The sequence below is a fragment of the Leptonychotes weddellii genome, chromosome 13 (assembly GCF_054177405.1).
Source record: "Leptonychotes weddellii isolate Sample4059 chromosome 13, ASM5417740v2, whole genome shotgun sequence".
NCBI classification, from domain to species: Eukaryota; Metazoa; Chordata; class Mammalia; order Carnivora; family Phocidae; genus Leptonychotes; species Leptonychotes weddellii.
This window is the reverse complement of record NC_138381.1, coordinates 52,103,757-52,129,304: the sequence shown is the minus strand read 5'-3', so window position 1 is coordinate 52,129,304 and position 25,548 is coordinate 52,103,757. Positions and strand designations below refer to the sequence as shown.

The window sequence follows — 25,548 nt, the reverse complement described above, 5'->3', positions numbered from 1 at the left end:
GGTTGTGGGATCGAGCCCCACATCAGGCTCTGCACTCAGCGGGGAGTCTGCTTCTCCCCCTTTCCCTCTATCCTCTGCCCCTTTCCCTGCTTGCACTCTTTCTCTCTCTCAAAAAAAAAAAATCAAATTTGCTCATTTCTGCCCCTCCCCCTGCACCACCAGCAGTGATATAAGTACTGCCAGTTTTCCAAGTGCAATCTGTAGACCATCCCATGCCAGGAAAGGTGCCATGCTCTGGCAAATGGCATTATGTAGCATCCTTTTCCATTAAGGGTACATGGGTGGTCTACCTCAAAGTGATTACATTTGCCATTTCTTAGCTGCCAACAAATGTATTTACTCATTAACACTTGATAGGTTGAATGCTCCCAAAGAGGGCTACTGAACAATTAAGTATGATTTAGATGAATTCTGAAGGCACCAGAAAGTAACTTCTCTAATGGCAGTTTTCTTCAAAGCATGATCTCCCTCGGGGCAAGAGGGGCAGAGAGGATGAATGAAGAAATGCCAGGTGAGGGGCATCGCAAAGGACTCTGGGGGTTTTAATCTCTACTTTGGCTGGCTGTTTAGTCACAGTAATCTAGAGGTCCTCAATTTTGAAAATTCAAATAAGATTTAACTTTAGGTTCGTGCTGTTTGTGAAAACATGGGCTGATAATCAGGAACTTAGTATTTTGTGTATTTTATGATCAAATGTTCACATACATTTATAAAAACTGCTAATTCCAAGTTATCATCAAATTTATTAAATCAGATCTGTTATGACGCTTACTTTAGAATATTCTGGAATCCATTAGCAGGTTTTTAAGGAACTAACAAAGGGTTCCTTTGAAAGCATCGATTGATTCAGCATGGAAGAAGCAGGGTATAGGAGAAGGCAACCAGGACTGGACTCAGAGGCCCTGGACACACATCCTCGTTCTGTCCCATCAGGTAAGAGTTTGCGCCAGGTGCTCGCTCTCTTAAGACCTTAGCAACTCCTATAAGGGTCTGCTTCCTGTCAGGTTCCAGCTGGGCATGCTCCATGTTACCTTTCTTCTGACTAGCCAAGTGACCCTGGAAGGAGCCATTACTCATTTCATTTCAGAGGAGGAAACATGCTGGAGGTTAAGTAGGCCGCCTAAACCCAGGTGTAGAATCACAAATGGTGACATGAGACTGTGGACTCTGTATGGTGCCACCCAGGTTCTGGCCAAGACTGTCAGGATTAGGAGGACAAGGCCCCACGGTGGCTCCATTTCAGCCACATTTGGAGGTTTCTGCCCCAGAGCTCTGCTGTCCAAAACTACCAGTAGGGGATAGTCAAATGAAGCTATTTAAATCAATACTAAAATCTAAAACTCAGTTCTTCATTCACAATAGATACTTTTTGAGTATCTACTGGTGGCTACCATATCAATCAGCACAGATATGGAAGATTTCCACCATTACAGAGAGTTCTACTGGATAGTGCTGCTCTAAGTGTTGGCATTCTGCTCACTGGCTACAACCTATGACTCATTAACTGAACCTGACCTTGGTCCTTTAGCTACTTCTTTCCTCTTGTGGTCCATCAAACACCTCCAACCCTCCTGCCTCTAAGCCTAGACTTTTTAGCCATGATTTTCTTGGCATCCTTTATTCTCTTGCTCCTTGATATTCTGTTGGGCAACCCCTGCCAATCCCTAACCATTGGCAAGTCATATCCTTTTGATTTCCCTGCTCCTGTTTCTGGGATATAACGCAATACTGGAAACAATGATAAAATAATAAAATGAAGAGAATGTACTCTCTCGACCCTAACTGGGTCCTCCCTGCTTCTCAGCATTTCTTTGACTCATCTAACAGATGCACTAACACATCCCTTATGATGCCTCTTTCCCAACACCTCAGACCTTCCACGATCCTCATTCTCCATAGATGACCCACCTCAGAGTCAGTGTCCCGGGAGGATGATACAGAAGCTGTTGCCATGAGCTTCTCCAACAAGTTCCTCTAGGTTTCCTTTAGCCCAAGTGATCTACCAACTGCTTTCCACCTGGGAGCACTAACTGCCTGCTTTCAGATCTTTGCTCATGTCTCTGCCAGTCAGAAGTTCTCTTCCCAAGCCCACCTCTGCCACAAAGCAGTTTTTGGATCATCCCATCTGAAAGCAACTTCTATCTTCTCCAAGTTTCTCTAACATTTTCTCTGAACCTCTCACACAAATTTCTAACTGGTGTTGCTTGTAACAATGTACAGGGCACCCTGTCCCTTCCCCACCAAACCACAACCATCATGAGAGGGGGTGCTTGATGGATTCAGCCTGCACCCCTGGCAGCAACTAGCATGGGTCTTTGTATAGATAATTCTCAGCACATACTTATTTAGTGAATATCTATATACCTATTTATGAAGATGTCAGATTAATTCCTAAGGTAGACAGATTTAATTTAATAATGAATTGATGAATACACTTCTTCTAATGATCACAACATGGAGTTCTAGCTAAATGTTTGTATTACCAGACCTTCTGATGGGAAAACAAGGGGGGTATTGATGATGAGAACTATAATAAGTGGGGCTACAGCAGTGTGGAATATCATTCTTGGGGGGAGGTGTGGCACAGGGACAAAATGATAGAGAATGGGCAAACAACCAAAGAAAGACATCAAAGCTGTAATAGACTTACCTTGGGTAGCAATATAATGATTGGGTCGATGATAACCCTAAAAATAAATGAGAAAAAATATTTCATCAACTTAAAATCGATAAGCAGCAGCACAGAAGTTACACAGTAAGTTTGCCACAATGAATGCTTATATAAATACCAGCAATTGCGTCAGTTGGAAGTTGAATGACCATACGCAGTACCACGGAGTTCCTCATTAAAAAGCAAAGAAGCATCACACATCAGAGTTCTGCTGCTTACACAGGGGGTGGGAGTAACTTAATCATACACTGGCTATGAGATGATAGGTGAGCAATAAACACTAACAACTTATGGATTCTCTGAAATAACATGACCACAACTCTTGTTAGATTGCAAACAGGCTGGGAACGTACAATAGGATTTCATTTGTGTTCAGGATGTTATTGGCAATGTGCCAAGGGCTTTAACACATATTCTGTTCTCCCGTTATAGGCAGTTATATCAATAGTGATACTGAACATCATTCTTAAACACTGCTAATGCCACGCCATGCTGTTGTAGCAAGAGCCAGAAATTTGAAGAGGCAGAAATTCTGCAAGTCCCCTTCCTTTTATCATGACTCTGTGAGAAGGGGAAAAGATGAAAATTGGGACCAAAGAAAGAAGGGAACAAAGAACACTGGAAGATCAATATCTGGGAGAGAAAAAACCAATTTAGAGAAAATTACACACAGGTAACAGAATATCACCATGGACCTTAATACTTTATTTCTGTCCCCCGAGATTACCCAAAATACGTGCCCAAAGCCAGATGGGAAACAGGAGAAACTCGGAGAGGAAATACAGATTTCTCAGACAATTTAAATGCGTATCTGTTAGATTTTTTTGCTCTTAAAAATAAGTCATTGATAATGAACAGCAAAAGCAAACACATTCTTTATATAACTGACCTGCTGTAGGTCCCAAAGATAGATCTTTGACGGATATTAAATAGGATTATTAAATGATCACTCATTTCTTGCCAGCTGATAAGCTCTACAAAGCAAGACCCTGTCTGATGTACGGCCCCATGAATCAGCCCTAGCAAGGCTAGGAGATAGGAGGAAATTGTTTACAAAACGGAAATAATTCACACAGTCCATGAATGACCTGTGCTGCTAAACACAATGATCATTTTTCTGTTCTCATCTCTGTGACCTGTCACCATCTCCATGACATGATTAATCCCCCTGAAATACTTTCTTCTTTGCCTTCTGGGATATGACGCTCTCCTGGTTTTCTTCCTCCCTCCCTCCCTGGCTTGTCACCCTCATTCATTTGCCCATTCCTCCTCTTCACCTTGATGTTGATGTTGGAGCGCCCAGTTCTTGGACTCTTTCCTCATCTACATGGACTCCCTTGGTGATCTCATCTGGTCCTGCAGCCTTCAATGCCATCTGTATGCTGATGAGTTCTGTATCCTCACCTCTAGCCTGGGCTCCCCCCACCCCCCAAATCCTGATGTGGGATAATCTCCTACTCAGCACTTCCACTAAGATGTCTAACATATATTTAAGGATTAACATATCTAAAAGTGAATTCCTTAATTCCTCCCTACCTCCACCCAAATCTGCTCTGTCCAGTCTTCTTTCCAGATAATGGCAATTCCATCTCAAAAGGCATCCTGACACCTCTCTTGCTCCTATACCCCATAGATAATCTGTCAGCAAATCCAGGCCTCTGGGTTGAGCGTGGATCCAGGATCCTACAATTTCTCATCTTCCAGTGCCACCACCTCCCCGCTCTCTCGCTGCTTCTGTAGTCACCTGGGAGGTCTTCATGCTTCTATTCTCACCCATCTATGGTGTGTTCTCCTCTATACTTTGGGATCCTATCACCCCTCTGCTCAGATCTTCCAGTAACTGCCCATCTCACAGTAAAAGCCCACATCTGTATGACTGCTTACATTATCTGGCCCTACAACCCCTCTGACCTGCTCTCTGTGACTCTACCCTCTCGTACTATGCCACCAACCCCTGCCTGCTTATTTCACTTCAAATTTGACAGCCATGATCCACAGCAAGGCCTATCATGGGCTTTTTCTCAGTCTGGAATGCTCTTTCCCTGAATACCTACATGGCACACAACCTTTCAATTTCTCCGCTCAAATATTACCTTTCAGTAGAGCTGACTCCAGCCACTCTATTCAAAAATTACAATCCATCTCCAAACTGGTTCTCTGCATCCCCCTGTTACAGCCTTCATTTTCTCCATCATACATACTACCATCTAATATACCATATAGAATTAACTGGCTTAGTTCATTTATTGTCTGTTTCCTCCGATTAGAGCACCAGTTCCACTGGGCCAGAGGTCTGCTTTCATTTTTGGTCTGAATTGCTCACGGTTATAACTCCAGTATCTACAACAGTAACTGACATATAATATAGTAGGCTGCTCAATAAAATCCTATTGACTAAGTGAATAAAGGAGCCCTGAATATTGACTCTTTTCTCTGTTAAAATTAAAACTAATTAATCTGGTATTTTCATTACTTTTATGTCTTTCCTCCTCTGCATCTCTACCCGCCCATTCTTTAAAGCTTAGTTAAAATCACTTCTACTACAAAGTCTAATCTGATTACATTTACTCCTTCAGGCAGTGATTCATCAAACACTTATTAAGTGCTACAGTACTGCAGGTCTGTGCCCGGTGCAGGGGATACAAAGATGATGTAGGTTAATGTCCCTGTGCTTAAGGACTCTGCCGGGGGGCTCTAGGAGCTGGGACTGCAACATAAACAGGATTCCCATGGAATCTCTCAAGGGAAGGAGTGTTACAGAGAAGATTATTTCTTACTTTAGCTTCTAAGCTGTGAGGTCTTGGGGAGAAGGTAACAGGTCTTGGACACCTCTGAATTCTCCCATAAGGTACTCACTAAACGTCTGCTGGATAAAGAAATAAGTACAATGTACTTTAGGAAGAAATTTTGCTTTAATAGAAAAAAAATCTAACTTGGGTTGAGTATGTTTTGGTTCATTATGAAATGTAGCAGTGTAGGGGTCTTCTTTTGAGGATGGGATGTGAATTATTCTTCCAACAGTCATCCCGCAGGCCCCACCCTCAGATCCATAACCAAAGTTGTCAAACCTTTCCAAGTAGTACTAAAAATAACATTTCTTCTGGTTATGATGCTAGTACTTTTAGTAGCATCTGATTTATACCAACCAAGAAAATATAAGAACCCATATATATATATATATATGTGGATAAAACCTGTCCGTGGAAGTACTGATGGGCTAGAAGAAAATGTGATGGCCAAGCACACTGCCTTGGGAACTGCAAGAGAGCTGAAGCCTGTTTAATGTGAGCCTGGGCCTGCAAAGTAACAATGACTTTCCCTTCATTTTCAGGCTACTTTTGATTTCATTCATTCTTTCAACTGAAAACATGCTGTCTCCTCAGGAATGTATTCTAATGTAAGACATTAAGTTAACATGATGCAGAATGAACAAAGAAGCAGTCTTCAATAATTAAACAGCCTACATATTTAATGACATGTCTTGTGTGCATTAGATGTCCTGGTTAACAGCTGCAGACTACTTTGAAGGCAACTTAAAAGTGCAGTAATGATGAGAGATTGCAAATCATCGAATTAGGAATTAGAGAGTTTTATCCTATTAATGTGTAAACAGATTTTTTTTAAGTGTCAAATAATCTAAGTTGTTGACAAAAAAATGGAAATAACATTTTCTTGGTCCACAGGGGCACAGGACGGCAAAGGAGGCACAGAAGGTTAGAGAGGCCCACTTGAGACAAGGACCGGCCATGCCTTCATCATAAAGTTCTGTGGGGTGTGGGGCAACAGTTATGTGTTTGTAGCTGGAGCAATGTGTGCCCACCAATATCACAGCAGACACACAATGTGGAATGTGTCAGAACAGTTGGGCTTACTGACAGTTTCAAAATACATACATCGATATAATTTCCATTGATGTAGTCTGAGTTGGTATCTCCTTCTATGGTCTGCAGCCTCACCCGCGAATGATCATCTGCAAAGGAAAAAGAAAACGGTGATTAAAAGCAATCTGTTGGGCTGCTCAGAGCCCCAGAATGTAAGCATATTACATGGAGATCAACCGCATCCATGATGCTTTAAAGATAAACAAAGAATTAAATACTACACACCTTCTACACTTCCTATTTTGCTCTTAAAACTAGGAAGAATTTATAATTATTTGCATTTTACAGCAATTCTCATTAACTTATTCTTTGATCATTCACAGGCGTGAGGCATTGGCAGAGGTTTGAAACTTCCACATTGAGTCCTATGAATCACAACAGACTTATTTCTCGGATTGAAGGTGTAGCATCTTCACTAAATCACATATAAACCCTGAGATTTTGACAGCTGCCTACAACATCCACCTTGACAAATGATGGTTATAAACCATGGCCCAGCCTTCTGGAAGGTGCAGACCTGAACCTAACCGGAGCTGTCCCTGAATTCCCTAAGCTACTCTCTGTACCATGTGTGTGAGACTCAAAGTCAGGTGTGCAAGTTAGAATACCCCACTTGGGGTCTGGGGCACGTTACTACAGCTCTCTGTGCTTGAGTTTTCTTATCTGGAGCCTGGGGATTAACAGTGTCCACCTCAAGGGATTATCATGAGCATTAAAATAAAATTGAAAAGAAGATTAGAAGAGAGCCTGGTATATAGTAAGTGATGGATAAATGTCAGCTGTTGCCGCTGTCATGTGCTGTGTAACAGACACGCGGACTGTTCTTCTCACTATCTGTACAGCTGTTGCCCCCACACACGAGAGCAAGCCAGGAACGGACCCATATGCAGTCGAAATTTTCCTTGTGGTGACCTACTCTAAGATCTAGTTTCTCAGAGCACATTTTGCTTAAAACCAGAGGCCCCCCGTGCATATTTTTGCTGGGGGCATGGGGGAGGTGAGTCACTAGGGTGCTGGGGATGTGCGGATTGTTCTGGCTTTTGTATTTGTTAGGAGAGCCGGTGTGCACACACAGCTACCGCGGAGCAGGGTGGTAAGCAATTCTGGCAGTAAAGCCGTTTGAGCCTCCCGAATGAGAGATGCTCCAACAGACCTGAATCATGGCCATTCTGCACACATCAGGCTTTTAGTCAGCTCCTCTGAAGGGAGATGAGGTCTGCCTTCCTGTACTCCTTGACTTCTCCTGAGCAGTGTTTTTAAAAGGCAGGCATCATATTAGAGGCCCCCAATCTTCAGAAGCAGTGCTGTCTTAGGATCTATTGTACCTCCTTGTCAGAATCCCCCCTCTCTCACACTTTATTTCTCTTAGAACCTCAGGATGAATGCCGCCCATTCCCTGTGATTTACCACCCTTGGGCTTCTCAAATTGTTCTGCAATGTTCTACAAAGGGACTTCAATCTCTGATAAGACTCCACTCTCATCTCCCATAAACAGAGCCTTTGAAATAAAGAGTTCCCCCATCATCTCCTACTGTTCAGTTGGTTACCTCTCTCCCTCCCTCAATCTTTTTTCTTTTTTTTTTAAACTTGGCTGCTATTTCTCCACATGTAATTGCTTTACTCTCCTCCTGATGGGGAAACCCGCAAGACATATGCCGAGTGTATTTCCTAAGCAGACTGAGGCTGTTTTATTTCTCTTTATAGGCACAGTAGTATCTTCTCCTTATTCTAAAGTTGATTTTACTAGATTATAACCTCTTGGGGTCAGAGACCATGTAGTGTCCGTTCTGAATATCCCTGTGAGCATCTTTCACCCAGGCCATACTGCCCAGCTCCACGGCCTCTCTTCACAGCACTGCCTGCAGCACACAACCACATGTAGTGGTCCCAACACACAGTAGGTGCATGCAACGCCTTTACCTCTTCACCCCACTAACAAATGCCCTGTCTCGATAGTCACTGTCTCAATGGAAGAAGGGGCAAGTTGTGGTCAGGCGAGGTTCACTGGGGCTTTCTGGGGTCCTGTTTGGACTTGCTTAGTGGTTTTATGAGTGTTGGCTTTAGATCACATCTATTAACCTGTATTTGGGCTTTATGCCCTGTTTTGTACCTATATTTCACTATTTAAAAATAAAAGGGTCCACCTTGAGGGCATTATGCTATGTGAAATAAACCCAACCCAGGGCAAACACTGCATGATTCCATTTCCATGAGATACTGAGAGTAGTCAAATGCACAGAGACAGAAAGAAGAAAGTGGTTGCCAGGGGCTGAGGGGAGGTGGGGAATAGGGAGCCAATGTTGAGTAGGTACAGACTTGGGGAAGATGATCTGGCAGTGGGTGGTGATGGTTGCACGACAATGTGAGTGAACTTAATGACCCTGAACTGGACACTTACACGTGGTTAATGTGGTAAGTTTTATATTATGTTCATTTTACCACAATTTTTAAAAAAGTAAGGGTCCACTTTTTCCAGCCCTCCCTTGTAGAATACCCCTTCAAGTTCCACTCTAAGGTTCGGTGTCCTGAGAAACAGGTCCCTCAAAGCTGGGAAGGGCATGTCACAGACTCAGTCTTGGAGGCCTGGGGAGTTCCCCTGTGACTCCCCGTGCCCAGATGAAGTAGACGCAGGGGTGACAGTGACTCTAGAGTGCGCTACTAGAGGACAACTGTAGTACATTATTGATGGCTTAGAAATCACTGCAATGAGGTTTAGGAGGTATTTTTCCTTTCAGTGATAAAATGAGTGAATATTGATAAGTCAGTGTCTCTTAAGGCAGGGAGAGAGAGAGTTTAGCGGGGAGAATGGGCTTAATCTCTCAGAGATTAGCTTTGGTGTCCCAGAGACCCTGATTTGAATACTGGCTCTCTACTACTCCCCCAAATTGTGAACTTAGACAAACTCTGAATCTCGCTGAGCTTCATCTGTAAAAAGAGGTTGATGATCCTTCCGAGGATCGTTGGGAAGACCAAGTGAGAAGTACATGTCAAGTGCATGGAATATAGGACAGTTTCCACTAAAAAGGAATTACCCCGCTTATGTGAATAAAAGTGACATTCTTTGGGCCCCTGGGTGGCTCAGTTGGTTAAGTGACTGCCTTCGGCTCAGGTCATGATCCTGGAGTCCCGGGATCGAGTCCCGCATCGGGCTCCCTGCTTGGCGGGGAGTCTGCTTCTCCCTCTGACCCTCCTTCCTCTCATGCTCTCTGTATCTCATTCTCTCTGTCTCAAATAAATAAATAAAATCTTTAAAAAAAAAAGTGACATTCTTTTTGTTTAGCAATTCAAACTACAAAGAGCTCAGGACGCTTGTTTGCAGGTCATTGGAGGAGGATAAAACTGCACACTCTAAGCAGCTAATCTTTGGGAAAGATGAGCTTGAGCTAGTTTTAAAGAGGAAACAGGATTTCCAAAAAGATTTGGAAATAGGATGAATACTCGCAAATAGCTCCTACATCTTAATTCCCTGGCATCAATTCAGGAACTTGTCTTTTTATTTAAAAATTTTTTCTTAAATCAAGGTATAACTGACATATAACATTACATTAGTTTCAGGTGTACAGCATAATGATTCGATATTTGTATATATTGTAAAATGATCACCACGGTAAGTCACCAGATAAAGTTACACATTTTTTTGTTTATTGTGATGAAAACTTTAGGATTTACTCTCTTGGCAAATTTCAAGTATGTACTACAATTTTGTCGACTATAGTCACCATAGTTACATCATATCCCCATACCTTACTTATTTTATAGTTGGAAGTTTGTCCCACTTGACCCCCTTCACCCGTTACACCTACCCCTCAACCCCCCTCCCTCTAGCAACCACAATATTGTATTAGTTTCAGGTGTACAACATAGTGATTCAATATTTATCTACATTACAAAATGCTCACCACAGTAAGTCTAGTTACCATCTGTCATCATACAAAGTTGATATAATATTATTGGCTATATTCCCTATGCTGTACTTTTTATCCCCATGTCTTATTTATTTTATAACTCGAAGACTGTACCTCCTAATCCCCTTCACCTCTTTTGTCCTTCCCCCCACCTCCTCCTTTCTGGTGACCAACAGTTTGTTCTCTATATTTATAGGTCTATTTTTGTTTTGTTTTGCTCTGTTTGTTTTGTTTTTTTAGATTCCAAATATAAGTGAAATCATACAGTATCTGTCTTTCTCTGTATGACTTATTTCACTTAGCATAATACCCTTTAGTTCCACCCCTGTTGTTGCAAATGGCAAGATTTAATACTTTCTTATGGCCGAATAGCATTCCATTATATATGGATAGATACAGATATATCTATCTGTAGATATATCTATATATCTGTATCTATCTATATGTATATCTATCTAATCTAGCTATATCTTTGCATGTGTATATATATATGTGTGTGTGTGTGTGTGTATCACATCTTCTTTATTTATTCATCCATTGGTGGACACTTAGGTTGTTTCTATATCTTGGCCATTGTAATAATGCTGCTATGAACACAGGAGTACATATTTTTTGTTTTCTTTAGATAATACCTAGTAGTGGGATTGCTGGATCTTATGGCAGTTCTGTTTTTAATTTTTTGAGGAGGCTCCATACTGGTTCATAGTGGCTGCACCAACTTACATTCCCACCAACAGGACATGAGGCCCCCCATTTTGCCATATGCTTGCCAATACTTGCCATTTCTTGTCATTTTGAGAACAGCCATCCTCACAGGTGTGAGGTGTTATCTTACTGTGGTTTTGATTTGCATTTCCTTGATGACTAGTGATGTTGAACATTTTTCATGTGCTTGTTGGTCATCTGCATGTCTTCTTTAGAAAAAATGTTTATTCAGATCCGCTGCCTATTTTTAAATTGGATTGTTTGTTTTTTCGCTGGGTTGTATGAGTTATTTATTATGTTGTGGATATTAACCCCATATTGGATATATGATTCACAAATATTTTCTCCCATTCAATAGGTTGCCTTTTCATTTTGTTGATGGTTTCCTTTGCTGTGCAGATGATTTTTATTTTGATGTAGTCCCATTTACCTATTTTTGCTTTTGTTGCCTTTGGAGTCAGATCCAAAAAATCATCACCAAAACCAATGTCAAGGAGCTTACCACCTGTGTTTTCTTCTAGGAGTTTTATGGTTTCAGTCTTACATTCAAGTCTTTAATTTATTTTGAGCTAACTTTTATATCTAATGTAATACAGTAGCCTAATTTTATTCTTTTGCATGTGGTTTCCCAGTTCTCAATACCATTTATTGAAGAGACTGTCCTTTTCCCAATGTATATTCTTGCCTCTTTTGTTGTAAATTAATTGACCATATAGGTGTCGGTTTATTTCGTGAATCCCTATTCTGTTTCACTGATCTATATGTCTGTTTTTATTCCAATTCCATACTGTTTTGATTATTGTAGCTTTGTAATGTAGTTTGAAATCAGGGAGTGTGATGTGATGCCTCTAGCTTTTTCTTTCTTTCTCAAGATTGCTTTGGCTATTTAAAGTCTTTTGTGGTCCCACACAAATTTTAGAATTGTTTGTTCTTTTTCTGTAAAAAAAATGCCATTGGAATTTTGATAGGGATTGCCCTGAATCTGTAGCTTGCTTTGGGTATTACAGATATTTTAACAATATTAAATCTTCCAATCATGAGCATAGAATGTCTTTCCATGTATTTGTGTCTTCTTCAATTTCTTTCATCAATGTCTTACTGTTTTCAGAGTATAGGTCTTTCACCTTCTTGGTTACATTTATTCCTAGATATTTTAATCTTTTTGATGAAATTGTAAATGTGATTGTTTTCTTAATTTCTCTTTCTGATAGTTTGTTGTTAGTGTATAGAAATGCAAAAGATTTTTGTATGTTGATTTTGTACCCTGAAAATTTACTGAATTCATTTATTAGTTCTAATTGTGTGTGTGTGTGTGTGTGTGGAGTCTTTAGGGTTTTCTATATATAAAATCATGTTTTTCACAAATAGTGACCATTTTACTTTTTCCTTTCCAATTTGGATGCCTTTTACTTCTTTTTCTTGCCTAATTGCTACAGCTAAAACTGCTAATACTTTGTCGAATAAATGTGGCAAGAGTGGGTGGGCAACATTGTCTTGTTTCTGATCTTAGAGGAAAAGTTTTCAGTTTTTTACAATTGAGTGGGCTTTTCACCATTATGTTAGCTGTGGGCTTGTCATATCTGGCCCTTATTATGTTGTGGTACATTCCCTCTATACCCACTTTGTTGAGAGTTTTTAACATAAATGGATGTTGAATTTTGTGAATCCATGCTGAGAGCTGCTTTTTCTAAAACACAATTTATTCTGTCCTCACCTAGTCCAAACCATTCAAGGATATCAACAGGGAACTGCTCAACAGTGGTCTCTGTTGAGGAAGGTCATCGAAAAGATGTGACCGGTGGTTGACCCATGAGCTGGACCCAGGCACTTGAAATTCCTCACCCATTCCCCCATTATCCTTGGAATGTGGGTTCTGTTTGTTTTTCCTGCTCCCAGGGGCTACTCCAAGGACAGTCTTGAGATAGTGATATGGCGTTGAGAAGACTTGCACAATATAAGTGAATGAACCTAGTTAAGATCTCTTCATAAACCTTTAAGATTTGGCAGGCAGATGCAGGGATCCACTCATCTTGATGCCACCCAATACAAGCCTTGTATATAAGTTCCCTTTACTAATTAAAACTCCCAACTACCATCCCGAAGTGCCTTGCCTCTTTCTTTGGTCTCTCCCTTCCCTCTGTGTCTGAGAGTTGGTTTCAGAGGACACCCAGGAAGCTTGAGGAGGGTTGTGAACTAACAGTCTTATAAAACAATGGAATATGATAAAATCATCAAAAAGTATTACTATAGCTTTAATTACTTTCCTTGAGAAGATCTCTGTGACATATTGTGGAGTGAAGTAGAGCAGGTCGCAAAAGCAGCATGTCTCTTAAGAGTCTGTTTATATGAAATAATTGTATATGTGTGTAGAAGTGCTTAGTGGGATAAGTGAAGTGGGTGGGATTTCTGCTGGGTGGGCAAATTTGGAGTAATATCTATTTTCATCTTTATGATTTGGTATACTCTTTTAATTGTCTACACAGTTTATACTGTCTTTATAATCAGAAATAAAACAACAGACCTATTTTTACTTTAAAAAATAAAGCCAACAACTTTAAGGCAGAGAACAGAAAAAAGATGAAGGAAACAGAAAAAAATGTTAGTAGGGTTTGAACTTAGTTGGTGAGGTTCTGAGCAATTTTCCCCAACTCTTTGTTACTGCATAATTTTTCCTTAATGTATATGAATTCCTTTTATAATTGGGAAAAAGATATCCATTTAGCCATGTATGACTGGAAAATGATCAAAATCCAAAAAATGTTTATATTATAATCACAACTCAATGTTAGCCCATCACAAAGGGTGACAAACTCTGACATTTTGAGAAAATCTATATAAAGGCCTTGTTGCTATTCCTCTCATTCCTTTCAAAAAAGCCTTTACTATAAGAAAAAGGGCAAAAGTAATATTTTTGGGTAAGAAATAGGCACATAAAGACCTGGTATAAAGCATAACAAACCATTGCTTACTACTGAAAAATTATAATCTGCTGGTGTTTTTTCCCACGTACGTATACTTATTTATGCATGTGTGTATGTATTTATGTGTATTTATGTATGTATGTATGTGGGTATTTATGTGTGTGTATGTGTGTATTTATGGATATGTAAATGCATGCATTTATGGATGTGTGCATTCGTACACTAGAGGTGGGGTAATTAGACATTTAAAGCAGGTCTCTATGTTTTACTCTAAGTCTCTAAAAAGGGTTAATTATGCCTTTTTTGTCACATAACGTTATACTTAAAACACCTCTAAGTAGCTTCAAATATTTTAACATTTTCATTTTAAACACGATGGATATGGGTAATAGCCTTGCAATTCACTTGTATGTGATTAGATAATACTACGGCAGTAGAAGTGAAGCGTGACATTGATAATATTTCACCTCCAACCAGTTCTCTCTTTCTGCTAAATACTGATGACATATTTAAGGTAAATTGGAATCACAATGATCTAAGTAACATTTGCCCTCTGAGAGGAGACGCCCATTTAATTTTAATTACTACTGATTTCTGCAAGTAATGGCTTTCTCCTGCGCTTACATACTTGCCAAGGACTGCTGCTGCACTGGTTTCAAGGTACAAGATGCAGAAGAGCCAAGTGAACAGATGGGAAGTGTTCAGTGATCTACCCCTGTGTGACCTGTATGCCAGCCTGGTGTCCCTGCTTGTGCCCACCTGAATGCTCAGGCCATGCCGGTACTGAGCACCAAGCAAATGAGGAATCTTCGAGTTTAGTGGTAGGTGCCTCCATGTTAATCTTTGCTCTTGCTGTCAGTTTTATTTGTTACTTGGTCTTGCTGTGTTTATTGCTTACAGCTAGACCCTCAACTAGAGACCCTTACTCTTTAATCTTCAGTGTCCTGGCAGGACCCCTAACTCTTATTTTGCCTAATTCTTCTAGATTTTTTTTTTTTGCCTTCCTAAACATGTTGTGTTGATTTGTTTCTCCCTTATTCTCATCCATCTGATTTTTAACACCAAAAGCTCTCCCTGCCAGCCCATACTTACCCAACTAACCCTTCGTTCCCATCATCCTCCCTTCACCTGCCTTTATTCCTACATCAGATCATGACAGTTAGGGATTCCTGAGAAGTGACACTGTTGGAGGGGCTCCCCTACTAGAGAGAAGCACAGTGCTATGGAACAAAACCCTGGAAGAGTGGTTTTCAGCATGAGCATCAAGATTGGGTCACTGGTTCAAAGAGTCAGGTGGGATAGATTGGGTCAAAGGTTTCACTCTCCTCTTAGATAACTCACTATTAGCCAGGAAAATGGAGTAGGAGGGCATGGGTAACACAATGAGGATGAAAATCAAAGCTCAGAAGGGACTCTCTTCTCTTCCTTTCATAAAGCTGTCTGTCCTCCCATCACATCCTCACCCATTGCCTACTCACCCCCTGCCTACTCCATTCAAAGCACCGTTTGCTAATTTCATGAATAATTCTCACGTTGTTACATCAGAGTCTTCATTGCACTAGATCCTTCAGCAGGACACTATTGACACCCATTCTTCTCCATGACACAATGCTCTTTTGTACACATTAGGCAATATTGCCTCAGTATTTCCCATTACTGAAGCCCCTCCAGGCTGGGTCCTGGGCTCTCGATGCCCTCCATGCTTCCTCCACAGATAATCTTATCATGCCAATGGTTTCAACTGCCATTCTGTGCCCCAAGATTCACTGGTTTCCATTTGGGCCCAGATCCCTCCCCTCTGGGTTTCAGAGCAGTCTATATAACTGCTTACTGGACATCTCATTTGAATGTTTCACAGGCATCCTGGTGCCTCCCCAGATTCAATTCATAAGCTTTCCCTGCTACTGCCAACATCAGACCTATCCCTGAGCTCCCTGCCAAGTGTGGTTCCCTTCCAGTGTTCCCAGTGGAGTAAATGTCCCATCCTTCCATCTGTCTAACCATTCACCATCCATGCACCACTCATCCATCCTCCTGTGAGTCAGAAACATAGAAGCAACTCTGTCTCCTCTATCTTCCTTACCCCACATCCAATCTATTTGATTTGATCAATAACCTCTCTTGAATCTGTCTATTTCTCTTCTTCCTAGTCCACATTATCATTGCTTTTCACTTGGGCAACTGAAAGAATCTCTTAACTAGTGTCCCCTTCCAATTCATTTTTCATTTTGCAGTCAGATTAAATTTTCCAAATGCAAATTTAATGAATAACCCCCACCCCCTCCTCAAAAAAACCCTTCGCTGAGGCTCCCTTTTGTTTTTCTAATGAACACTAAAATCCTTAATCTTTCCTAGAAGGCCCTGCAGGTCTGGCTTCCATTTAAACCCCAGCTCTGGCTACCTGGCTTTCCTTTAGTTCCTCAGACTCAAGGGGTTCTCTCATGTGAAGGGTGTGTTCACATGATGCACCCTCTGTCTGCAACACCCGTTTGCTCTACCCCTTTACTCAGTGGTCTTCCATTTCACATCCCCAGGGAAGCCTTCCCACACCACCTGAAGAAGTCAATCCCCCATTACAGAGTCTCACCATACCATATACCTCTTCTTTGTGGCCCTTAACTTTATTTATTTCAATAATCATTTAATTCCTTTGTATAATCATTTAAGTCTCTCCTCCCCTGCCCCTTCCCTGGAAAACATCAGGGGCTGTGTCCACTCTGGGCCACCATGGTCACCCTGGTTCGTCACATTTCCATCTCTGTCCTTGCTCACCCTCACCCTGCTCCAGTGACACTGGCCTCATTGCTGAGGCAGGTCTGCCCCCTGACGGCCTCTGCCGGGAGCTGGCTCCCTTCCTCACCTGTGTCAGGCCTTGGCTTGCATCTGATCCTCTCAGGGAGGCCTTTCTTGACCACAACTTAAAAACTCCAACCTCTGCCTCACACGTCTCCTTTCACTGCTCCATTTTCCGTTACATGCCTCACTTTCTAATAAGACATATTATACGGTTTACTTGGTGACTTTTTCTGTTGCCCCCATAAGAATGTCAAGTGCTATACAGGCAAAGAATTTTGTTCTGTTCCCCTGCTCTGTCTCTGACACCTAGGATAGTGCCTTGCATGTAACAGGCACTCAGTAATATCTGTTCAAAGAATTCCTTTAGGTTGGTAGAGAGCCTGGCACATGGCAGACCAATATGTCTTCATTGAATGGACCATAGAAAGGCGGGGGAGGGAGCCTGGGAAGGGCCTGCAGATTTCTGGCTCCTTATCTTCAACTGCCAGCCCCCAGAAAAGAGGACCCCAGGCTCAAAGGGGTTCCCGTTAGCCAGGAGATTTGGTGTGTATCTTCAGCTCAAAATTAATTATAATTAGGAACCACTGAGAAAATCAGGAGGGCTGTTTTTGTGGCGTGGTGGAGGGGGGTATTTGTTTATATTTGGAAAGGACTAGCTCAGCAAATTTATAATGTAAATAAGGGAAAAGTTTAACTTAAGAGCAAAAGCCAATAAACAGTTTTTAAGCACCATTAAAACCATTTTATATGCAAACGATGTTGCAAAACAGTGAATGTGATCATTACTGACACTTCTTAAGTTCTCTGAAAAGCACTAAGGAGAATTTCTAAGATAGGTTGACCGAACCCCCCAGTTCCTCCTCCTCACTGGTGGTCATTCCTGAAGCATTAGGTGCTATGAAGTAGGCTTCTCAGGCAGTATAACCAACTTTTCTACAATTACATCATTTTTTAGGGTGGAGGGGGGATGGTTATATGCTTCCCCATGCCTATAAAGAAACTGATATGGGTGCATACATAAGCGGGATTTGGATAAGTATTTTTATTCTTTTTATCTCAAATTCTTCCACAACTCTAACAATACTATTTTAACAATATTTTCACTACTATAAGTAAAGACCCATAAAGAGTCTCAAATCAAGAAGCTCCCGAATGAAATGATTCGTCAGAACAACCTGCGGTGCTCACACCAACTAGGGGCCACTCTCTAGGATTGCAAGCCTGACTCAGAGGCTGGGCGAGGGCTGGCCCAGGGCAGTTCTGGGAATCAAGGCAACAGCGGTAGTGTTTCTGCAACCCACGGGTAGTATAAAACTCATCCTACTTAGCTGGGGTGGATTGCCGTGGTATCTAAGGATTTGGATACCCCACTTAAAAAGCATTAATAATTGTCTGGAGGAGGCCTAAGTGATTGTTATCTCAGGATATGCCAGCACAGAGCCTTGTACAGAATTACATAAATAATCACAGACAGTTCTAGAGTGATTTCCGAAAACAACAGAAAACTAGATGAAAAGATTATAGTTTGCCACAATGCGGAGGAAACTCAGAGGCATCCTGCTAAATGAAATAAGCTGGACACAGAAAAAACCTGCGTGATTTCACTTATATCTGGAATCTAAAACAGTGGGACTCAGAGAAGCAGAGTAGAAGGGTGACTCCAGGAGTGGCGGGGGGGCATGGGCAGATGTTGGCCAGAGGATACAAAGTTGCAATTATGTGGGATGAATAAGTCTAGAAATCTCATGTACAGTATGATGACTATAGTTAATGATCCTATATTAAACACTAGAAACATGCCAAGAGAGTAGATTTCAGGGGCTCTCACTGCACACTCACAAATGGCAACTATGTGAGACTATCTGTTAACTAGCTTGATTACAGTAATCATTTCATATGTATCTGCACATGAAATCATGTGAGCACAGAACGAACAAACTTGTCCAATCGCTATGTGATACACCTGAAACTAACGTAACATTGTGTGTCAGCTATACCTCAATAAAAAATAGAATAATTCTGATACATAAAAAAAATACATGGAAAAAAGCAAAAGATAACATGTGTGCACAGAGAATGGCTTCCAGATGTCACAGCAACTGAGATGGAAGAATAGGAGCCTGGATGATAGTGTAGCTGGGGCAAAGAAATCTCTTTTTGATGTTGTCTTTAGAAAAGCACAAGAGCAAACAATGCAACCTGATGAAGAAACACTGAAAGACGGGGAGGGAACAGGATGGAGGGCAGGTGAAAGGTAGAAAATCAGCCAGGTGACACCAAACCACCCAGAAATGGAGCCCAGAGTCACAGCCCATCAGGGGCTGGGTCACTGTGCAGGGTCGTGCTAACAATTAGGGAGCAAGGTGGTGCCTGCAACTGCCTACCAGCTCATCACTTGGAACTTGAGGCTTCCAAATGCTGATTTTTATTTATTTTTCTTATTTTTTAAAAAAGATTTTTATTTATTTATTTATTTATTCATGAGAGACATAGAGAGAGAGAGAGAGAGGCAGAGGGTGAAGCAGATTCCCCGCGGAGCAAGGAGCCCGATGCGGGGCTTGATCCCAAGACTCTGGCATCATGACCCAAGCTGAAGGCAGATGCTTAACCGACTGAGCCACCCAGGTGTCCCTAAAAACTTTGGGGGGTTTTGCCTGCCGTTCCCCCTGCTTGTGCTCTCTCTGACAAATAAATAAATTAAAAAAAAAAGTTTTTAAATGACCTATGGAATCCACTAAACTGAAGAGTAAAGAGCAACACAGGAGTAATAAGAAAAGATGGGATTTTTTTTCACCTAACAACAATCAATGTTCTTTTTATGTGGCATTTAAGTTTGTTTCCGGAACAGGTGAAACTCAGGAAACTGACATTGAGAACGTTCATGACTTATCCAAGGTCACTTGGTTAGTATACGGTGGGGCCAAGACCCCAATTGGGTCTTATAGCTCCAAATCCTGTGTTCATCTCTTTTGCCCAAGGTCTTTTCTCATTAGTCCACCCCTCACTCGTGTACCCTTCTCCTATCAGTTCATGCATGTCTTGGTCTGCTCTGGCCCCTAGACTCTAAAGTCATGGAACATTCAGTGAATACACAGGGGGTATTAAAATCATCCATCTTAAGTGCAGGGTCTTGAGGGCTGAAGATGATGATGGTGGTGGCAGAAGTGAGCCCTGGGTGGTAGAAATGAAAAGTTGTCCCAGTGGGATCTGTTCTTCACTAAACCAGGAGTCAGCACCTGCAAGTCGATGTTTTGAACTGAAACTGGCCAGCGTGCAAAGCCTAAAGTATTTATTATCTGCCCTTTTCAGAAAGAGTCTGCCAAGCCCTGCCCTAGATGGTAATGGCTGGGAGGGCAGTACCCGATTATGTTTAATCATCCTTCTGTAACAGTGCCTAGCATGGTGTCTGGCAAATAGTATGTGATCACAAAGTATTTGTTGAATGAAGGGATAAATTATTTGGTCTATTTGAGCACACACTCTCAGTGCAGCCATAAGGAGAAATCAGGTAGAGGAATGACATTCAATGTTTCTATGGAAAACAGAGGCACACCCAATATCTAGAAGGTCAAGGTAGAGACAAGGTGGGTGGGGCTTCTGGAGGCTGAACAGAACTTTAGAGGAGAGAATCCACTTGGAATGCCATGGAGAGCCTGCAGACTTTTCATAGAAAGGAAGCAATCAATGTAGGCCATTCTCATGTTCGTGGAGGGGCCATACCTCTACCTAGGTCTATAAAAACAAACTTTCCCAAATAATTAAATTAGAAAAAATATGTTTTACATCACAAAAGGACGACTACCTCCTCATGTGATCACAGGCAGGTCATTTTGTCTCTCCATGCCTCAATTTGAAGACGAGAACAGCACTTAATAGAATTAAAATATTTTATATTTGCATAGAATTTGTGGCTTTTCAATGTCCTCACACAAAAAAAGACAGTATAAATTTTTATTTCAATAATGTTGGGAGGTAGGTTAGACCACACTGATCTCTTGTTCTGTTTCCCTTCCCACCCTATGTTCCAACGCTCTGGCCAGTGCCCTCTAGCCAGTAGTGCCCTAGGTCAGACCAGGCAGGATGCAGGCGGTCCTGTCGTCTGCCTTTCTCACCCCCAGATCATTATTAAATGTCCTCTGACATCCTGTTCCCCTCTGCAACCATTCTGAGCTAGGTGACAATTAATGATAATAGGTTAACAACTAATCCGTACATGAGGCCCTGCCCCCACTATCCTTCTTAGACAACAGACGACAAAAGTCATCAACAAAGAGCTTCTGCAAGAGACCCTGGGCAGTGGCAGCTCCGGAATTTCTCTCTGGGGTCCGTAGGGGTCAGAGGAAGGGGTGAGGGCCCAAAGTGTCTTTCAGCTGCCTCTTGTCACCTACCCCGGCCCCTGCAGACCATGACGCTAAGGGAGAAAAGTTCAGGCATGGAAGCAACCCGGCAGGGACCAACCGTCCAACCATGCATGCACTGTTATAAAAGCTGCTCCTGGGTTGGAATCCTGCTTCCACATCTTATTAACCCTGTAACCTTTCTCTATGCCTCAACTGCCTCACCTATAAGACAGAAACAATCATATTACCTGTTTCATGGTATCCTTACAGGAAGAGAGTGAGGGAACATGTGGAAAGTGCTTAGAGTGGCATCTAGCATAAAGGAAGTGCTTAACAAATGTTTTTTTCATTCATCATTCAGAAATATTCCTCAAGTGCCCACCAAGTGCAGGTATTGAACTCAGGCATCAAGAAGAAGCAGGCTGAAAGTTCTATTGAGCAAAGGCCGGCTGGATCTCTGAGCATGCTGACAATCGCACTGATCAACACTGCCTTCTGTGCATGCAGCAGGAAGCCCACATCTGGGATGTTAGGGGGACTGCAGGACAAAGGTTCCCAACCTCCCCATCCACCTGGTATGGAGGGAGGCCCAGGACATGCTGTGAACACCCCATTTTACTTTGTGAACCCGCTTGGAGATTGCTGCAGCACTGAGTGAACTCCTGGAGAGAACCCTGTAAGCCATGATGAAAAATCTGGATCCTAACAATGCGAAGCTTTAGCTGCTCCCAGAGACTATGAGGGAACTTGGAGGGATCTATATTGGTCAACCAATACCTCCCATGACCACCCTCCGGCGAAAAGCCAGGTTCTCCTTCCCTGAGGCTGGTGGCACTGCACACACAGCTCCAGCCTGGTGCCGTGTCACCTCATGGGACTGATGTCACAGTGCTCTGTTACCCACCCACTCTGCCTTGTCCTGTGGGCGGGCACATTTGTCCCTGTCACCTTGGAATCCTCACTGTGGGCCCGGTGTCTGGTGCTCCATAGTGTTGACTGAATCCACTGAGGGGCAATGAAGCCTTAGATCTTAGGGAAGCAGCTTCTGACTAACAAGGACTCTGAGGTGACCACTTGAAGCACTAAGTCAATGAACAGACAAAACACTCGAAGCTAGCACTTGTCACCTGCAACACCAGTGGCTGGGACTTAGGAGTGGCCAGAGGGAGAACAGGGTGTGCTCATGCGCAGTCAGGATGGTTCTTTCCTATCATGTGTAAACCCCACCCCCTCCTTTTTCACAGTAAAACACACTGTCCATTGCACCGTCCAATAGTGGGAGCCACTAGTCTCATGTATTATTTAAATTCAAAGTAATTAAAGTCAAATACAATTTAAATCTCAGTTCCTCGGTGGCACCAGCCACTTTTCAAGTGCTCATGGGGCGTGTGGCTACTGTTTCAGATAATGCAGGCATGGAACACTTCTATAGTCACAGAAACTTCGGTTGGGCAGGCTCTCCTGTCTTTCCAAGAAATGTTAACTCAGACAAATAAAATTTCACAGCACTTTCACAATCAATAAAGCTAATACATTGTTCCCTGGACTACCCAAACATTTCCAGTGTGTTCTCTCAATAGCAGTAAGACATGAGGAGTTACAAGCTCTCTGGTTCTATTCCCACACTGTTTGTTTGTTTGTCTGAATTTATGTATCTTCAGAAATAGTATTAATAACTTTGTTAGTACCTGTCAGTACCTTGGGGCAGTCCTGTGTGGCTTAGAGCAGTTTAATGCAGGGGATGGATGGCTCTAGCCCCAGGAGAAGGAGGTTCATCAATCTACCACACGTCTCAGCATCCTTACGGAACATTAATGAGGTTGGATTCGATTTAAAAACGGTCTAAGGCATTATGGATTGGTAACATTCAGCGTCACAGGAACTGGGAATTTCTAAGATATAATCCTCACTCTTTTGCTAATGAGTGTTTTGATATGGGGACTATCATTTAACTTCTGAGTTTCAGTTTCCTGTCCTTAAAATGGGGCTATTACTGACCTACCTAACCCAAGTGCTTGGAGGATTAATGAGTTAATGCTTGCTGAGAACTCTGAGCTCCTTGCATTAAGGTGTGTTGCGCATCATTATTTCTATTCATTCTCATGTAGCAGCTGGGAAACATTAGGACTATTATGTTTACTCCTAAAATGCATTTTCTTTCTCAGCATTTTAGCATTACCTATGTTACCAAAACCTTAAATCTGAAAGTAAAACTAGCCCCACAGCAAGACACATTGACGTAGTGGGGGTATTTAGGTAGTTTTTCCTTTCTTTAATACGAGCATACCAGCTTTTCCAGAAGGATGAAGGCAGTAATTGCACTGTAAATTCTCACTGCATGAGGCTGGTGGTCAATCTTAGCAGATGTGAAAAGAAAGTTATACCACAGCACAATTACACTGTTAACACTTACATGCAATGATATTCCCATATCTGTTCTTCATTCTGTTTTCATCTTTCTTAGCAGAGTCCCATGGTGCGGACTGCCCTTCAAAGAAGCTCTGGAAGAAAGAGAAAAGTGACATAAAGAACTACAATTTGGTGCAGTAAACACAGGATCTTAACGACGGAGGATGTTTTTAAGAAATGTACGGCAAGGGTCAATAAGGGAAAAGGATGTTCACAGGAACGAGAGGATGGATTAAATACCTTGTTTTACTTTTTGTTTTCCTTTAGTTAATAAACTACACACACAGATGGGGGCCAGAGAGTGAACCCATAATTTATCATACAATCCATTAAAATGGTGGTGTTCACCCTATCCTACTTCAATTTAATACAGAAAAAATTAACATTTCTCTCAATTTCTTAATTATATTACCATTTTTCAATACTCTCTTAAGAGATACAAAGATACCGTTTTTCTTCCCAATTGCTAACTGAAAGAAGGTGATTTTTGGTTGAAACTGTGAAGGTAGGGAAGCTATGACTTCATGCCTTCAAGGCTAAAATCCTGTAATAAATTCTGCCAGAGTTTTCTCTTCATTTTTAATGGAGCTTAGATGTCCATTTATTTAAGGATTTGGCATTATTATGCCCAGGATCTTTAATCTCATGTTATTAGTCAGATATATATTTTTTCTATTCAAGTTATAATGAAAATGTCCTTTGGTATTGGTTGACAGGTGAAAAAAAAAATCTGGGACTTTTATCTCCACTTGAGTTCACATTCCCTTTTATCCTTGTGTAGCCAAGCATATAAAAGGTAAGGGGAAGGATGGAAGTAAGAAGCAGTTAGTCAAACTGACTTCTTGTCTTTGCCACAACTACTCTTTTACTTCTTGGTAGCAACTGGGAAAGAAGATGAAAGGAGAAGGAAGTAGACCTAAAGGCAGAGCTGATGAAGAGAGCACCATTCTGAGATACTTTAGGGCCAGAGAATGTGGTGTCAGGAACTCACACCCTCAAACATCCCAGGATGGCTTTCCAACCGAAGCTCCTAATTCCTGTCTCTCTTATACTATTTGGCCATCTTGGCCATTTCCAACCATTACCAATATTCAGTGATTAGTCTGTGGTTCAACAGAACCTATTTATCATCTCTTTCTATGGGTCCAGCTCTGGCTCATTAGTTAAGCTGCATGACTACTGCTGTAGGGGTAGGATACACCTGCTCTCAGACCCCACAAGGGAGACTCGCCGCTGGTATACTGCACAGGAGCTGACTATGCCATGGATGGTGCTCAGTTCATTCTAGTGTCTTAGCCACCAGCCGGGAAACTCCCTGAGACTTTTTTTTTTTAAATTTTATTATGTTATATTAATCACCAAACATTACATCATTAGTTTTTGATGTAGTGTTCCATGATTCATTGTTTGCATGTAACACCCAGTGCTCCATTCAATACGTGCCCTCTTTAACACCCATCTCCAGGCTAACCCATCCTCCCACCCCCTCCCCTCTAGAACCCTCAGTCTGTTTCTCAGAGTCCACAGTCTCTCATGGTTCATCTCCCCCTCTGATTTCCCATCGTTCATTTTACCCTTCCTACTATCTTCTTTTTTTAACATATAATGTATTATTTATTTCAGAGGTACAGGTCTGTGATTCAAAAGTCTTACACAATTCACAGCGCTCACCATAGCACATACCCTTCCCAACGTCTATCACCCAGCCACCCCATCCCTGCCACCACCCACCACTCCAGCAACCCTCAGTTTGTTTCCTGAGATCAAGAATTCCTCATATCAGTGAGATCATATGATACATGTCTTTCTCTGCTTGACTTATTTCGCTCAGCATAATACCCTCCAGTTCCATCCACGTCGTTGCAAATGGCAAGATGTTATTCTTTTTGATGGTTGCATAATATTCCATTGTGTGTGTGT

The 25,548-nt window shown here is 41.8% G+C and overlaps 1 protein-coding gene across 1 annotated transcript in view; it reads right to left on the bottom strand.

Annotated features, from left to right (window-relative positions):
- The window catches only part of PTPRM (protein tyrosine phosphatase receptor type M), a 712,816-nt gene that overhangs the window by 62,739 nt on the left and 624,529 nt on the right, over positions 1-25,548 (bottom strand). Inside the window, exons 20-22 of the mRNA XM_081802550.1 lie at positions 23,633-23,720; positions 6,565-6,641; positions 2,651-2,687 (exon numbers count right to left, since the gene is read on the bottom strand). Coding sequence (XP_081658676.1) covers positions 2,651-2,687; positions 6,565-6,641; positions 23,633-23,720 — 202 coding nt within the window. The remainder of the gene's footprint in view (positions 1-2,650; positions 2,688-6,564; positions 6,642-23,632; positions 23,721-25,548) is intronic.